At 42.3% G+C, this 17,464-nt stretch overlaps 1 protein-coding gene across 1 annotated transcript; it reads left to right on the top strand.

Moving 5' to 3' along the window:
• Positions 1 to 320: 320 nt before the first annotated feature.
• SNAP29 (synaptosome associated protein 29) lies at positions 321 to 9,255 on the top strand. The gene is made up of 5 exons (XM_039724484.1): positions 321 to 656; positions 1,952 to 2,148; positions 2,343 to 2,428; positions 4,045 to 4,149; positions 5,175 to 9,255. Exons 1-5 carry the CDS (start codon positions 456 to 458, stop codon positions 5,330 to 5,332), a joined length of 747 nt encoding a protein of 248 aa, XP_039580418.1. The 5' UTR covers positions 321 to 455; the 3' UTR covers positions 5,333 to 9,255.
• The last annotated feature ends 8,209 nt before the right edge of the window (positions 9,256 to 17,464 follow it).

Genomic DNA, 17,464 nt, shown 5'->3' with positions numbered 1-17,464 from the left:
CGTGGCCGCAGCAGCCGCTGCCGCCGCCACCGCCGCGGCCGCCATGTTGTGCGGGAACGGCGCCGGCCGGCTCGCCCCGCCCCCGCCCGCGAGATCAGCGCCCTCCGCGGGAGCGCGGCGCACCAATCACGCCACAAAGATGGCAGCGCCCAGCGCGGCTTCACTTCCGCCCGGTGGCCCGCCCTCCCTGCCCGTGCCCCTCCCTGCGCAGCCATCCCTGCACATATTCCCCCCTCCCCCCGCTCGCAGTGGTTCCGCCCGGCAGCCGCCTGTCTACCAGCGGCGCTGCGGCGCGCCCACCCCGCCCCGCGGGGGGAAGAAGGCTGCGCCCGGCCTTCCGCCCGGCGCTCGGTGCCGTGGGCGGAAACGGCAGAGCGGCCGCGGCCCGAGGCGGGGGTTCGGGCGCTCCGTGAGGGGCCGGGACTCCCCGCGGGCATTCTCGCGTCGGCGGGGCCATGTCGGCGCTGCCGAGGAGCTACAACCCGTTCGCGGAGGACGAGGAGGAGGATGTGGCGGCGGCGGGTCGCGGCGGCGCGGAGCGGCAGCGGTACCTGCAGCAGGAGGTGCTGCGCCGCACCGCCGCCTCCGCCGACAGCACCAGCCGCTCGCTCTCGCTGCTCTACGAGTCCGAGCGCATCGGCGTGGCCGCCTCCGAGGTGGGTCGGGCCGGGAGGTGCTCGCCCTGTCCCCTGACAGTGTCCTGGGAATCCCCCTTTCCTCGGGGTTTCCAGCCAGCCTGTCCCTGTGTGTTCTGGGTGGTGCCGTGTGGGTTTCGAGGGAAGAATCCCAGTTCCAGCCTGTGTGTCTGAATAGTGCCGGGGCTGGGGCTCGGCCGTGCTTCAGCTGCTTTCAGCAGTTCTGACCAATTTTTAGCTGACTAAAAGCTTTTAGCAGTTCTCTTGGTTAGATGAAGGGCTTCCCTGGAAGTTGTTTGTGATGTGCTTGGGTTCACCCTGATTAATCATTTCCTTCATTCCTCGGGCTGTGTTTCAGCACTGTGCCCGGGCTCGGTCTTGTCCATGGTGTCACCTGCTGTAATGGGATGTTCCTTGGGTGTGGGGTTGCCTGAATCAACCCCTGAGCATCCCCAGGCTGCAGCCACTCCTTATGCTCAGAGAGTTCTTGCTGGGATTTCTGTGAACTTTCAGCCTCGTGATTTGTTTGTCCTGGAAATCACAAGTGAGGAATCAAGAATTCAGGCTTGACACAGGGCCTGTGGTAAAACTTGAGGTCTGTGTGTTTGTGCTTTATTGAGAGGGGAAAAAAAGAATATTCAACTGAAATTTCCCAGACTTTAGCAAGAATATGAACACAAGTTCTTTGTTTTGCACTGGTGGTAGCTGCAGGCAACTTTCCTGCCAGCATTAATCTTTGGATTACTTTGGAATAGTGCTTGTGCTGCTGAATTAGAAAATAATATACTTCTATATAGAAAAATTCCTAAATTCTGCACTGCTGAAATTACTAAAATATTTCTGAAGACTGAATAAATTCTGTTTGTGTTTATTTCCTTTGGTTATTTCTGATATATCAGAAGCATCCCAGTAAGGTGAAAATAGAATCCCTTCCCAGTGAAGGTGCCATGCATAACTAGAAGTCGTCCTGCTTGCTCATTCCCCTGCCATAAACCTGTGCATTTCCACCACATCACCCATCTGGGGGTCAGCCATAGATGAAACTGTCAGCTTGACAAAAGTACAGAAAACCAGGAAAGTCCTGGATTGTTTGTGGTAGGGGCCAGGAACCCAGCATGTCACAGGGATGAGGGTTTTACAGCTGCTCCATGCAGTGCCTGACGAGCAGCTGTTGATGGAAATGGAAGGGGAGCGAGGGAAATAATCTGCACAGATGAAGGAACGCAGTTGTTTTCTTCAGAGCGTCACCTTCAGTGCCGTTGTTCGGTGTCTCAGTGTGTCCTGGCTGTGTGACCTTTCTCCTGTCACTGCCCCAGGAGCTCGTCCGTCAGGGGGAGGCTCTGAAGCGCACGGAGCAGATGGTGGATAAGATGGACCAGGACTTGAAAACCAGTCAGAGGCACATCAACAGCATCAAGAGTGTCTGGGGGGGCTTGGTAAACTACTTCAAAGCCAAACCACCAGAGAGCAAGCCAGAGCAGAATGGAGCCCCTGAATATTATGCTAACAGCAGGTAAGTAACATAAACTTTTTATTTGGGACTTGTCTCCCACAACATCTCTGAAATGTCACCAGAAAATCAGAAAACAAAACATCTTTTGGTTCTTTCAAACTCCTGTAAACTCCTGAGGTAGTCTAGCTACCTTTTTTCTTTAGTGCTGAGGTCAATAGCAATGCTTTCTTTTTCTTTTTGTTTTTTTAAACTAGGTTAAAAGAAGCAATGATGTCTAGTAAAGAGCAAGAGTCAAAATACCAGGAAAGCCATCCAAATTTAAGGAAGCTAGATGATTCAGGTTTGTTAATTTTATTTTACACTGAATGCCTGTCATCTGTGTGGGGCAAACTTGCAGGGTGATGAAGGCAGAGACCCTTCAGCCTGCCCAGCTGCTGACTTACCCTGCTGCCTAACATCTGGAGTTTTGATCCCAGCCTTCATGCTTTGAATTCTAGGGAATTGTTTCCATTAAACACTTTATCTCCACAGTGAAGGTGTTATACCTGCTAGAGACTGAAAGCACCCAGTGCCTCTATTTGCAGAGAATGCACACAGTGTGCAGACAGGGTTTCCCTAAGTTTGCCAAAATGTTGCACGCTCGGAGGCTCTCCTTTTAACCACTGTTTGTCATAGTTCTCAGCTACATTGCCTTGTTATTTCAGACATGGATTCTAACCCTTCATACAGAATCTATCTCTTGATTCTCAGAAGGTGGTGTATGCAGTTTGGCCTCATTCCTCCTCCTCTCAATCTGTTCACTTCTGTGAGGGCTTTTCTGTACTAAATAACTGTTTTGTTATCAAGTGAGCCTGGGCTATCTCACACAGTAGGAGTGGGAGGGCAGCAGTTTGCCAAAATGTTGCACGCTCGGAGGCTCTCCTTTTAACCACTGTTTGTCATAGTTCTCAGCTACATTGCCTTGTTATTTCAGACATGGATTCTAACCCTTCATACAGAATCTATCTCTTGATTCTCAGAAGGTGGTGTATGCAGTTTGGCCTCATTCCTCCTCCTCTCAATCTGTTCACTTCTGTGAGGGCTTTTCTGTACTAAATAACTGTTTTGTTATCAAGTGAGCCTGGGCTATCTCACACAGTAGGAGCGGGAGGGCAGCAGGATGATGGTGATGATGATGATGGTGATGATGATGGTGATGATGATGATGATGGCGGCAGTGAGGCTCTGGGGCTCGGTCCAGCCCCCGCGTGCCGTGCCGGGCGCTGTGCAGCAGAGTCATAGTTCTCAGCTACATTGCCTTGTTATTTCAGACATGGATTCTAACCCTTCATACAGAATCTATCTCTTGATTCTCAGAAGGTGGTGTATGCAGTTTGGCCTCATTCCTCCTCCTCTCAATCTGTTCACTTCTGTGAGGGCTTTTCTGTACTAAATAGCTGTTTTGTTATCAAGTGAGCCTGGGCTATCTCACACAGTAGGAGTGGGAGGGCAGCAGGATGATGGTGATGGTGATGGTGATGATGATGATGATGATGGTGGTGATGATGATGGTGGTGATGATGATGGTGATGGTGATGGTGATGATGATGGTGATGATGATGGCGGCAGCGAGGGCTCTGGGGCTCGGTCCAGCCCCCGCGTGCCGTGCCGGGCGCTGTGCAGCAGAGGGCAGAGCGGCTCCCGGTCCCGCCCAGCCCTCGGTCCCCCGGGGGCTCGCTTCGCTTTTCTCTCCCCGCTCCCTGCAAGTGGCAGCCCGAAAGAGAATAATTGTAGCTGAAGTGTTCATCTGCAGGGCTGGCCTATAGAAAATGGTCTCGGACTGCTCCCGGTACTCTGGTTATGTGATTACCTGGCTGCTGTGTGCAAACTAATTATTAACAGCCTTGCTAAAAGCTCAAAACCTCTTCTCACATGCTTTTTCATTATATAATATTCTGTGCTCTATACTCTTGACAGACAATGACTTCAACAAAGCAGATTTAGTTTCTTCAGTGCAAAGGGATGCCTACCCAAAGAACCAACAGCTGCGAGCTTACCACCAGAAAATTGATACCAACTTAGGTGAGTGAGGAAACTGAAGCTGTTTGATGTTATACAATTGGGAATCTTTGGTTCCTAAGCAGATAGAATCATTAAGTGATACATTGCCAACGCTTTTTTGTTTAGTTGATGTGTAAAATTTGATGATAATTTAAAAAGTAATTTCCTTGTATTTGCATTTCAAAACTATCTACATGGTACATCAGTTTAGACCTAAGTAATTTAAAGCAATGCACAGCTTTTGAAATACATGTTTTGCTAAAAGTTGCTAAGAATTGAAAGGTACTAAAGATTTGTGGATTTGCTGCATTTCTTTTATTACTTCTCAAAATCATTCAGCTGAGTTTGCCTTCCCTTGTTCTGTAGCATATAGACAAAGTGCCTGTTTGCTTACATGTGTCACTGTGTAGCTGACCTAGAAAGAGGAGGTTGGGAAAAAATCAAAAAGGAATAAATCAAAGAGAAATAGTTGGTCATAAGAGCTAGTGGAAGCCCATTTTTTCTGTTCACAAGCTGTGGAAAACTTACTAACTTCAAGAAGCATTTATACCAATCAATCATGCAATGAAATTGTCACCTTTTGGTCAGTTATAAAATCTAGAAATGGGAGTTTTTCATATATGATAAATAACCACTTTAATCTTCAGTGCACTGGTATAATCTCTGCATGAAGTTTAAAGAAAAACAATTGAGGTAGTGAGCATACTGGGTATGCTGAGCAGAGAAAATATGTACCAAATTCTCATTTTTTTAAAAAGGTAAAAACTACATTAGAGGGTATGTTATTTGATAAAGATCCAATTTGGTGTTCAGCAAATGTTTAACACCAAATATAAAACGTAAAGAAGGAGGAAGTGACTTTTCCTGGTAGTAACAGTACAACTATGACCATACCAGTGCTTCCTCTATTTCAGAGGAATGCTCACAGTTGAGGAATTGTATCTAACGTTTTCTAGCCCAGGAGAAGAAGGAATCCTGATAGTGTCCATTTAGAGAACCTGTGTTACAGCACTGTGATTCCCCATGGTCCCTCTCTGCCCTGACAGATGAGATGTCTTCGGGGCTGAGTCGCCTGAAGAGCCTTGCTCTTGGCCTGCAGACTGAAATAGAAGAGCAGGATGATATGTTGGATCGGCTCACAAAGAAAGTGGAGACCCTGGATGTCAACATTAAAAACACTGACAGGAAAGTCCGACAGCTCTAAAGGACTTTTAGAATTTCTTTTGTTCAGTGTTGGTTCATCCTGAATGCCTCATCTCAACTCATCTCTTAAGAAAAATCTTGGGCGGTATCTGTTTCTCCTTTTTTTCTGCTCTGTTACTGGTTTTGTTGTCATTAAAATCACATAGCCTTAAGTCAGCACAATACATTTCCTCTTAGTGTATATGGGAAAAGTGCTTGTGGAGTGGAATCCCTCAGTGCTGGGTCAGGATGCCCTGCTCAGCTGTGTAGCTGCATGGTGTGTGTGGAGGAATTCTCACTCCACAGAGCTGCAGTGCCCTTGGTCTGGGAGCTGTGATGAGAAAAGCAGCTGCATTTTTGCCTCTGTTTTGGGGAGGGGACAGGGGGAGCAGAATGTGCTGCTTTGTTCAGAAGAAATGTTGCTAATTCTGTTTACCTACAGATATGTTAAATTCAGAAAAAAATGCTGATTTCCAGCTGTAAAAATACTTTTTAGTGACTGTTCTGCAGCATTTCTGGGGCTTAGGGAATGAACTGTTCTGTGGAAGTTGTAAAATACCAAGGGTGTCGTGCAGTAATGGTAATATCCTGTGTGTGTTCTGTTTCCTAAGATGACTTTGCCCAAATGGTGCATCCACAAATTGTGGTTTTTATGTTTGGGTAACTAAATACTTTTGCCTTTACAGTCTTGTCAGTAAAGATCTCTAAGGGTATCTTATGCCCTGCAAGAAATATTCATTGACAGTGACCCAAATTGTTTGGGTAACAAAATCAGGATTTAAATGTGTGTGCTCTTAAAGATTCTTTTGCAGAAATGGTCACCATCTGTTTTTAATTTTCTGCTCTTTCTCAAATTATTCATTTAGGTGGTTATTTGTAAAAACAGCTTCCATTTAGGAAATGGATAGTTGATCTGATAGTGCACAAACAGATTGTAGAAGACTGTTCTTTAGCATTTATTTCAGATGTGATTACAGATGGAGCAGATGCTGGGCTTTGCTAGGTAATGTGACTGTTAAGAAACTCCATTGTGGTTCACGTGCATGTGCACTGGCTTAGCAGGTAAGAATAATTCCAAATGAAGAAAAGCCCAAAACCATTTTTGAGTCTTCCAGATAGAATTTGGGCTTTCACTTTTTGTTCTTTTGTAAGGGTCACTGTAGAACAAAATCACAATTCTTCTCCAGCCTGCAGACATGACAGTGAGAGCTTGCTGCTGTTGTGAAAGCAAGCAAGGTCCCTGTTTGGAGAGGCCAAGGGACCTGTGTCAGTTGGGACATCACAGGTGACAGTGTGTGGCTAGGAAGAGATTGTTACTTCTTTTGAACTAGTGCCACATTGCCTTATGAATTAAAGAAAGGCTTTGGTGTTCAGGCCTGTCAAGCTTGTCCCCTTCACAGATGTCACATTCACACCCCACTCATTCCTTTTTCAGGGGATGTGTTACCTTGAGCTCACTTGCCACAAGGTGAATCCAGTTGTTAAGGATATAAGGGAAACTGAGCCTTTCTTGTTTTACTGTCTCCAGAAAGTTCACTTGTAGAAAAATAAATTGCTAAAAAAGCTACACTTATTGGACATAGTATTATGGAAAAAATACTATTTCTGGCATACTGGCAGGGTTGAGTTGTGAATTAGATTTAAGGTGAGCCTCTGTTCCCTTTGTTACTGATGGCATTAATTTTAGTCCCCCTCCCAAAAAAAAAATCTCTTTTGGAGGGACATAAAAATTAAAGAGCAATTGACTACCTTTAATTGCTTTTTAATTTTTCAGTTTGTATCATTTATGCACATAAAGAATTATAAATAGCCTATTAATATTAATATATCATTTTACTATTTGGGTTTATGCCATGATTAATTATCTTACTCTGTTAGAATATTTATTAATTATATAATTTGATGCCTCAAGACAGCTGATACATTTATTTTGTAAATTATATAGTTGTTAGTGTTCTTTTGTTAAGTACCTCAGTGAAGGAAGATTGAAATTTTGATTATACCTGGTTTAGTTTCTTACTTGTTTAAATAATACTCCTTTTAGTGTGGAATCTCCCTTCACCTGTAAGCAACTGTGTCACAACTCAGTGTTTGCTCTGATAACAAGGATGGGCACTGAGTGAGACTTTCTTGATTAAGTTATGGCAAATGGAGGAAAAATGTCACTGGAGGATCTGGTTCTGTCATGTGTAGTAAGAAATCTGGAGCTTGAATCCAAGCAAAAATCTTTGATTTAAGGGTGAACTGTGCTGCCTTTCTGATGTAAGCTATTCCATTTTTAGTCTAAATTACTTCACAGAATTAACTTTTATTTTTGAGCAAATGTTTAGTTGTTTTGGCCAGTATCAATAATCAGTGCATCCTGGATATCTTTGATGCCGTTAAAAACACAGGCAGGGAAGAGAAATAAAAAATAAATCCCTGGTTTTGCTTTGGGACTAAGAAATAAATCCATATTTTTTCTTTGAGAATGCCCTGATCCAAGCAGAGTAGAAGCCCAGGATCTCAGCCATGTGGAATCTACAGAGGTCTAACTCCTCCTAAAATCCCATCCACTGCCCCAGTCATGTATGCCTGCCTTTACTTAGCTTTTCTTGCTCTGTTGATTACTGTTCTTTGGTTTTAATGGCCTTGTTTTAAAGGATCACTTCCCACACTGGGTTTCCTTTGCAGGGGGAAAAAGATGGTGCATGGGTACAAAAGACTTTGTGCTACAAACTGAATTGCTTGTCTCTGCTTTCATATTGATTTTTGCTGATAACAAACTTAAGTCTAACTGACACGAGGAGACACCACTATTTTGTAATAGTGATGATGTTTTTTGTCTGTTGGAATAATTTTCCATCCTACAGGAAAAGGAAATTTAAAAGGAAAATAACACATGATTTTTGCTTTTCCAGGAAATGCCATTTTGCATGTATAGTGAAGGATTTACTTCAGTAGCTTTTCTTACTGTTTCCTCAGATGGACTTTTATTTCTTCTTGGATACTGTTGAAAAACTTAAACTGTGTAGAGTCCAGGACTTTCAGAAGAAGTTTAATTTGCACTCATGTGCTAATTTTTTATAAATTATTTTGCCTGCATATTCATGTTGGCATACAAGCTGGTGTTCTTGCAGCAAAATAGCTCTGGTTAATTTTATTGGCTTGGGTAGAAGCTTAATAAGGTTAGAAGATGGCAAAAAAAACCCAACTATTTTTATTTATAAAATACTTTATAAAAAGCAGTTTTCCAATTTCTCAAGAAGTTTACTAATCAGTTTTGAAGAGATCTTAAACATTGGGAAGTAGCTTGTGCCCTTCATAACACAAACATAAAATTCTAAAAACATCAAGGAAAAAGAATGGGAACAACCAGTATCTGATGACTACACTCCTAGGTGATGTGATTTTTAAATTTCCTGAGCATTGAATTAAATCTTGTAACAAATTATATGTCACTGAATTTTAGACTGTACTACACGGATTTTTTTGCTGTGCTGAGCTGTGTGGGCCCTGCTGAAATCATTGGGACATGCTGATGTCAGGGGTTCTTTTAATGTGTGAAATTCACCTGAAATATTTTGCTGCCCAGTAGTTCTTGTGAAGTGATGTCATTTGTTAAATGGTGAAATAGAAAATACTTTCCAACCAGTCTGCCTTCTGAACAAACATTTTTGTAGGCATTTTTACAAGCATAACATCATATGGAGGATATCTGTTAATTTTTACTTTGAAATACATAGGACTTAATTTTCAAATCACAAGTAGTGATTATTTGTGTCTATGCTTTTTTAAATAGAACTTTAATTCTGTGCCACCCAGGTATAACACTTTTTGTACAAGTCAAATTGCATTATCTTTTATTTAAATGCTAAACTGGACTGCAGTTCAGCAGTTGAAGAGATTGAATGGAATGAGTGTTGAATGGTAAGACAGTCAATAAAGGTGCTTATTGTTAATGAAGAGTTGTTGCATTTATTTCCCAAATTTTATTTTACAACTTCATTGATTCTCTTCCCCCATAATATCTGTTAAAACACAGGACCTACTCTGTTAGGTTTGTACCATTATTATGGACATAATTTTACAACTGGTGGGTTTTGTTTTCTGAGAATGAGAGTGTATGACATTTCTGTGTTATTCTTGAGTAGATTCTCTTAGATCCTGAGAGAGGAATGTAAACCAGCATTTATTTTTGCTAAATAATTTATTTGTGATGATAAAATAATTCCAGATGTTGCTAAAAAGTAACCTTGCCATAGTATTTGGTATTATCAGGAATATCAATAACTGGATGTATGCATGAACATGGGACAGGTGAAACAGGAGTAAGGCAAAAAATATACAAACCTTTTTGAAAACCTTGTGGTATTTGTGTGGTCCCAAATTTGGTGATGGTAGAAAACTTGTGAATGTCTCGACCTTCAGGTAGGTTCTTGCATGTATGTGAAGGGAGGAACTTGGCTTCTGAGGTTTTTTTGCAGCAGTAGAGTTTAATTTTTGTTTGATACTGTAATGCAGAGATTCAGAAGTGCTATTTATTACAAAAGCTCTGAAACGGGAAAGTTAATAGACTGACAGATTTTTTTTAATTCAGATAACTTTGGTTTACTGCCTTTTTGCTGAGAGTTCTTCAACAAATGGGAATTGAGAATGCTTCCATCTCTGCACTTAGTTGTTGTATATAGAGAAATCAAAATAGTACAAAGAGCACAGTAGGAGATGACAGAGAATAGAGCAGTGCAGTGGATTCTGGATCTCTGCTAGGAATATTAATAGTTTGCTTGCTCTGCTGGCATGAGAATGAGTTTCAGAGTCTTAAGGATATTTCTGCCATAGCTGTTTGTTTATGGCTGGTCAGGCATTTCAACCCTTTGTGTTCTCTCAAGGACTTCCTTGCTTACAGTGCAGTGAGGAAGGGGAGGTGAAGGATGCTTATCCAAGTACATCACACCAGGCAGGGCAGGGGCAGTTGGAATGCAGGACCCCATTGTTCTGCCTGCCCCTCCTCCTGCTTCTGAAAAGATGTTTGGCTTTAAGAGGGAGTTCTACAATTTTAATTTCATTTTGGTGGGTTGGTTGGTTGGTTTGTTTGCTTTCAAATAAATTTATTACAAATTCCCAAACTGGGAAGATATGAAGCCCAACCCCACTGGGGCTGGAACTGAAGGACTGGTAGGGTTTAGTGGAAAGCAAGCAGGGAGGTGCCCCAGAATAAACAGGCTGCCAAAACAGGCAGATCCCTGAATGCCAGGCATGGTTTACCAAGTACAGTGACTGTGCAGCTCTGCCTCCACTATAAAAAGTCTAGATGGACTGTGAGTTTGCTGTTGGCAAGGCAGAACCTTCTAGAAAATGGGCTTCCAGCTCTAGCTGTGGCTATTTCGTGGAAAGCAGAGGGCCTCCTTGGCATGTCTGTGCAAGATGACTCCTTTTTCCTCCCCATTAACTGTAAATCTGCTTGCTGTTAATGACAGCAGTCATGGCCAGTGCTGAGCTCTACCCCAGGCCAGCACTGAGGAGCTGCTGAATTTCTGTCACTTGGACAAACCTTTGGGCAGCCCTGGGGTGTCCCAGGGCCTGCCAGGGTCAGTGAGGGCAGCAAGAGTAGGGAGTGTGCCACCAAGGCCATGCACATGTGCCACCCTCCACGTGGGCATTGACCCTCCAGTGTAGAAAAATGAGAGTTAGGAATGGGTATGTCAGGTGCTGACAGCCCTAGAGTGGGAGCCACTGCCCAAAAGAGTTTATAATTTCAGATCTAACATATTAGGGCAGTTGGGAAGAATTACAGTTTGTCTTCCTTTGATTTTATTTCACAAAATTTCTTACTCACATTATGTATTTTGTAAACTGGGTTTCTTTACTCCTGACTTCTAATCTCTCCCTACATTTAGACAAGTTATTAAATCAGTTATCACCAAACATTTCCAATGTCTTTCCCAATTTCTTCCTTGCTCTTTCATCCTTTAAATTCACCCAGTCTCCACCTATGGGAAAGACACAGGTTAGGGAGGAGTTTTCCTTCAGTATGCCCTCATTGGTGTATTGATTTTGCCAGTTCTAATTGAGTTTGAATTATGTAGGTAGTAAAATCTGACCTGCTTGCCCTACAATTTGAGCCCCAAATTTCTCTTAGAATTTCTGTGCTGTTTGTTTGCATGAAATGTTTGTTGACTGGGTGCCTTTGAAGAAAAATTCCTGCAGGGATTACCCTGTGTGAAGCAACTTCAAAGGGTGGTGATGCAGTCTGCTCTTGGTTCCCAGTAAGATCCATGGTGAGTTATGTGGATCCAGTGCTGGGTTACTGCATACCTCAGGTCTTGAAAGTCTTAAATTTATGGCTCTATTTCCACCATTTCCTTGTGCCTGCATTGGCCAGCCTGTTTACATCTCAGCCCACTGACCCTCTTGGATGATGATGACAGGATGTTCCTTCCCTCTCTGAGTGAAGACTGGGCAGAGAGGCAGACAAACAATCCAGCAGTTTGATATATATGGGTCATGTAATAAAGCAAAGGTTGAAACCCAATTGCATCCACTGCCCATGGAGAAAGCTTTGTGAGGAACAACATCAGCTGGTATTTTTTTCCCCTACAATAATGCAAGTGGGATGACCAGGACTGAATGCCCAAAGACTTACTACTTATAATTTGACTTTTAGGGAAAGCCAAGAACTCTTAAAAGGCAGGATTTCGATGGAGACTCAGACAATTCCAGATTATTTTCTGCCCTGAAAATATATAGGCTGCTAACAGCACTGCAGAGAAGACCTGTGAGTCATTTTATCTGCTTCATTGTACGTTGTTGTTATAGGCTGTTGACATTTCTGGCATTTATTTTTGTTCCCAAAGCTTCACACAGCATGGACAGGAGCTAGCAGGGTTTGTGGGTGCCTTTGGGATCCTCCCTGAATGTGCTCAGAATGCAAGGCAGGCACAGTGACAATGCAGAGCCCACTTTGCTGCAGCCAAACTGCCACTGCCACCTCCCACCTCTTCTCCACATGCTCCCTGTGCAGGTGTGACTGAGACAGGTAGAAAATATTCACCAGTACATACTGCATCACCCTATGGAGAGAAAGGTGTTTTTAAATAAATGACACAGCTGCAATAATTCAGTGATGGGTCAATTTTTGTTGAATGACCTAAAACTGAATCACAACATTAAACAAAGTGCAGGTGAGAAAACAAGCTCGTGAGGGGTCTCTTATGAAGGCACCAACCTTACTGAGACACAGAACAACTCTGGCATGCCCTGAACTGGCATTTTTTGCACTGCAAATGTAGCCTTCTTCACAAAAATTTTAAATGGCCTTCGAGATACAGAAGTGCTTTAGCAGCTCTGATTTGTCCCTCTTCTAATTAGGTGTCAGACTTCCCTGTTAAACCAAAATATCACTGGGAACCTTTATGCTGGATGACAGCAGAAAATATTGAACAAAGATCCCTCTGTTTCTTATGCACATGCCTCCTCTTAATGCTCACTTGGATTAATTTGAAGAATATCCTCCCATACCAGTACTATTTTCAGAAGTCCATATAAATTGTAGTCTTGCTCATCTATCTGATCTTTCATCACTGACTTTGGAAAGTTATTTTCCTTAAGCCATATCCCTCAGCAATGCCATCCAAGCAATGCATTCATTATTACTGAAACTTGTGTGATTTAATAATTTCCTGGCACAATAATTCCAAAACATGTGGGAGGAAAAATAAAGAAAGATTTTTCCATCTCCAGGTATTTATTTTACTGCATGAATCCTTGCTCTTGACCCTTTTGAATGGCTTTCTGTTGAGCTGGATTTCAGCTGCTTGTTGAGCACTTGTCTGAGAAAGACTTTCATCCTTGCAGCCAAAGGTGGAGGGAAGGAAGCTCATTCAGAGGAGCTTCATGACTGCTGTAGCATTTCCAGCTTTGGATTTCTGGAGCTGTTTTCTTTTCCACAATCCCATAAGCTAAACAAACACCTTTTTTTTAAAATCACCTGCTTTACTAATCAATGTTTGAAATGCAATATTGAGGCTTTGCTCTCCACTCAAGGGAGCTGTGCTGGGTTTACAGTGGCAGCCTGCCAGGAGCCCCAGGGCTTCACCTGTGCCCAGGTGAGGTAGGGTGAAGAGCACAACCCCAGCAGCTCTTCTGTGGGACACAGCCCCACATGGCTGGTTTCCATGTGTTACTGGACACCAGCAGCTACTGGCAATGACAGAGCAGTGGGGTCTGGGTGCATTAAATTAGGAAGCCTTAAATTAGGAATGTACTTATTTAGGAAATAGGTGTGTATTTATGTGGAGCACCACATGAAAACCATTAAGCCTCCTTGTATCTTTGCAGCTGGGCACATGTAGATGTGCTGCTGAGTCAGCCTGGCTGTGTTAGTGACCCCAGCAGATCTCCAGGGAATGTCTCTGCTTCCCCACATGTCTCAAGTGTCAGGGTTATGAAGCTGATTCCTGGGAGAACAATTTTAGCTCGTTATTTGAGAGAATCATTAATTCCAACATCTTCCCTGGAGTAGTGATAAATAAAGGCATTAGATAACATTTCAAGATATATTTGTTAAGCCTCTACCACCTTTTTTTGTACCTGCCCAAAAGTATAAAATGAAAAATCAAGAGAAGGAAGAGAACTTCTGACGAGTCTCGGACGCTCTGTTGCGCAATTGCTCAGTCATCTGTAGGCCATGTAGTACTACATAATGTAGTTTTATTTTAACTCATCAACTGCTCTGCTGTTTTAGTACCTCTGTAGTATGGAATGACTGGAAGATTGCCAAGGAAGGGGAAGTCTGTGTGTGAACAGCCGGGAGGGATAATACATAAATCTGCTGGAAAGAGGCAATTAAAGACAGCATTGAGATATAATGAAAAATAGACAATATTGAACCTCATCAGAAATAGCAACATAAACAGCAGCTACTGTACTGTGAAGTGAACTTTGCTGTAAATAACTGCATTTTACAGAAAACAGATGGATTATGAAGTCTGTGAGCAGACTTAGAGAAAGCAGCTTGGTTTTCAGGAACACATCCACGCTGATGTTTGGCATGTCCTCCTGACCCAAAGGGACAAAAGGTGGCTTCTTCCTGCTGTTGTATTTATAGAGTTCAGGGGGGAGCTGCAAAGTTGGATTACATGCAAGCCAAGTAGAGCTGAAAATAATTCTGCATGTCATATGTAACTATGCATGGAGATGACAGAGGAAGTGGTAGCTGAGATCAGCAGTGTAATAGATGCTGCCTTGTTGTTTTGTAAGCCAGCAGCTGAGGAGGTAACACACTAGTGAAAAGGCTAACACACAGGTCTCTGCTTAGGCAGGACATCAGAAAGCCCTGCCTAACCAGAGACCATGCCCACAGCTGACCTTCACCAGCACATCCAACCACATCATTTTTTGACATGAGTGGGTGGACTGGGAAAGGACAGACCATTCCAAAATGTTTATGTCAAAATGAGAGTGGATTCAGGCTGCGTTTTAATCCTATGGCCTAGATTTGACTACCCTTGTTCTAGAATAATTGATCAAAAAAGCTCAAGAGTTCCCTGTATTCTACTATGTATTCTCCTATTTTGCTGTCTGTGAAAGAGTAAGACCAGCCACAGCCCAGATATAGCAAACCAAGCTCCTGTTTGCAGACACAGACTTGGCAATATGCATAAACTCAACACAGTTCTTGCATCAGGCAACATATCATGTGCTGTCTCAGTCACATTCTGAGCCAGAAGAGAAATATGCACATATTTAAAGATCTTTGGGGCCCGTGAAAGTGCTTCCTTCTTAACACCAAACTTGTTTCTTTCAATTCTTTAGTTTGCCTTTTCCAGTATGACCAAAGAAACAAAAGAGCTGCTTGTTATTAACATGTTTCAGTCTTCATAAAATGGGTAGAAACACACAAAGATTACTCATTTTTGGTGTGCTGCAGCTCGAGCCTTACTCCATCCAGAATTTTAAGCACTAGACTCTGGTTGAGTTGGAGCAAATGACTTGTGGAGAGCTAAGATGAAAGAGGGAAAACTCTGGCACTGGGGGTAGAAATCATCCCTTTGCTTCCTGGATGCAGTATGGTATAGAAAGGAGGCAACTAAAAGCTACTCCATAACAACCTCCATATAGTCTTTTTGAAATTAGTACTTAGATCACATTTTCTCCATTATAAGGACCAAAAATCTGCAAAGAGACATGACGACAAAATGCTAAATAAATGATTTAGCTAGCACTTTGTATGCTTCCCCTCTTATTTCTTGTGTTTGCTTAAGATACACTACATATCTGGAATAGCACAGTTTGCCAAAAGTATGATGTAATTGTTTATGTTTCAGGGCATCCTTCGGGCCTTTAGAAAAGTAGAAAGTACCAAATTCTCTTTAAATCCAGGAAGATCTTTCTAAAAAGATTAATTATACCCTAAAAAGGCAGCATTGTAAATTCCCTCTGGTGCTTGTTAAGGCCTCTGCACAGGTTTTCTCCCTTTTTTCAACATTTCTCACACAAGTAGCATCACTTACACTGAGAGCTCTGGCAGAAAGGGGCATGGCTGTCTTCATCTTGTGTCATCTAAATTCATTCTAGTGACAGGGTTGCGCAGTGCTTATGTATTGCTTCTGCCTTGTAGGCACTGAGCCCTAGTAGGATTTTTTTTTAGGTAGCCATTTCATTATGAGGACTTTCAGCTTGTAAGCCTGTGCTTGCCTACATTTTATTCCAGCTCAGCCATCTTGCTTATTGTCAATAATCTAAAAGATAGTAAATGTGTGATTTTCCAACCTCTCTGGGAAATATCTTTGTGTTGTGTTTGTATCTTGAATATTCTAGTTAATACTGAAGTTCCAGAAAAGCCAGTCTGTTACATTCAGATTGTATATGTCATTAAGAAGCAAGAAATGCAGATAATGTCCATTAAAACCTGTTCCACAAACAACTCCAGTCAGAGAAAGCCAGGAGTGAATAAAAAAATGAGAGTGACTTTTATCTTCAGCCACCCGAAGTCCTATAAGCTGATAGAAAAAAATCCAGGGCCTTTGTGTTATATAAAACAGCATTACATGGTCTAACAAAAACCTGCTTTTGAAGGGGAAAACACAGCTCAGAAAATAATGGTGGTTTTGGGAAAGGATTTTTGAACCTATATTTAAAGCTGATGCAAAGGTACAGATTCATATAAGAGCAGGAATTTGGGCATAAGAAAAGGGAACAAAAATTTCATGAACAATAAAACTAATTCCAGAACGTACTGTCCTTGGTCAAAGATTTTTTTTTTTCATGATTTGCACTGACTGCTTCATAAATTTGCCAATAAAAGCTGAACTCCCACTTCAGCCATTCATTCTAAACAGAAGTCTCTCCATTGTGGCTGCCTGTTTTCATGAAACTTGCTGGAATCCAGTATCTTTGAGCTTATTCCTCTCTATCACATTGGTTGAATTTGGCCAATGGTCACAAAACTGACTGTGGTGGGGAAAAAGAAACAGGCAAACATAATGAAAGCACACACATAAAGACTTGCTTCCTTCTGAGGATGAGGAAAATTCACAGGTGAATTTAGTGAGCACTTCTTTCCAGGAGTAGGAGAATGGGAAATATATTGTAAATACCCTAGAAAATAAAAGGTCTGTTTACCATCCCTATGGTTTGCCAGTATATTCTCAAATGTAACTCAGTTTCTGCTTTTCTTGGCTTCATTCTCTTTCCTGGATCATATAATAATGTTAAGAAAAAGAACATTGAGGTTTTCCCTCTTCAGGGTCCATTTCAAAGGAAATAGCTAAAAGGCCCTAACAGTCAATATATTCAGCATTTCTCACATCACCCTATGAATCTGCAATTGGACAATATTGGCTGTAGGACACTTGTAATAACCAGCTGACCCTCCAGGTCCTTTCCAGCCCTTTCTCATCCCCTGTTTATGCACACTGACTAGTTCTGCTCCTAAAAGGTAATTAAGGATCAGATCCTTTAGACTAAAATTTTACTTGGTCTATATACAAACATAGCTTGGTTTCTGTTGTTCTAAACCTAGTGAAATTAGCAATACTGGATTTATATGGGCTACCTCATCTCTTGCCATCACTCGTATTTTCAAAGAACACATTCACTTTCTTCCCACTTGATGAATGAGCTACCAGAGAAAACACTGGAGGAATTCAGCTTCTAAAAAGGTTGCTGTAGG

This window comes from Passer montanus, unplaced genomic scaffold (genome assembly GCF_014805655.1).
Source record: "Passer montanus isolate IOZ18808 unplaced genomic scaffold, ASM1480565v1 scaffold53, whole genome shotgun sequence".
NCBI lineage: Eukaryota > Metazoa > Chordata > Aves > Passeriformes > Passeridae > Passer > Passer montanus.
The sequence above is the reverse complement of the archived record's forward strand: the minus strand, read 5'-3'. Positions and strand labels throughout refer to the sequence as shown.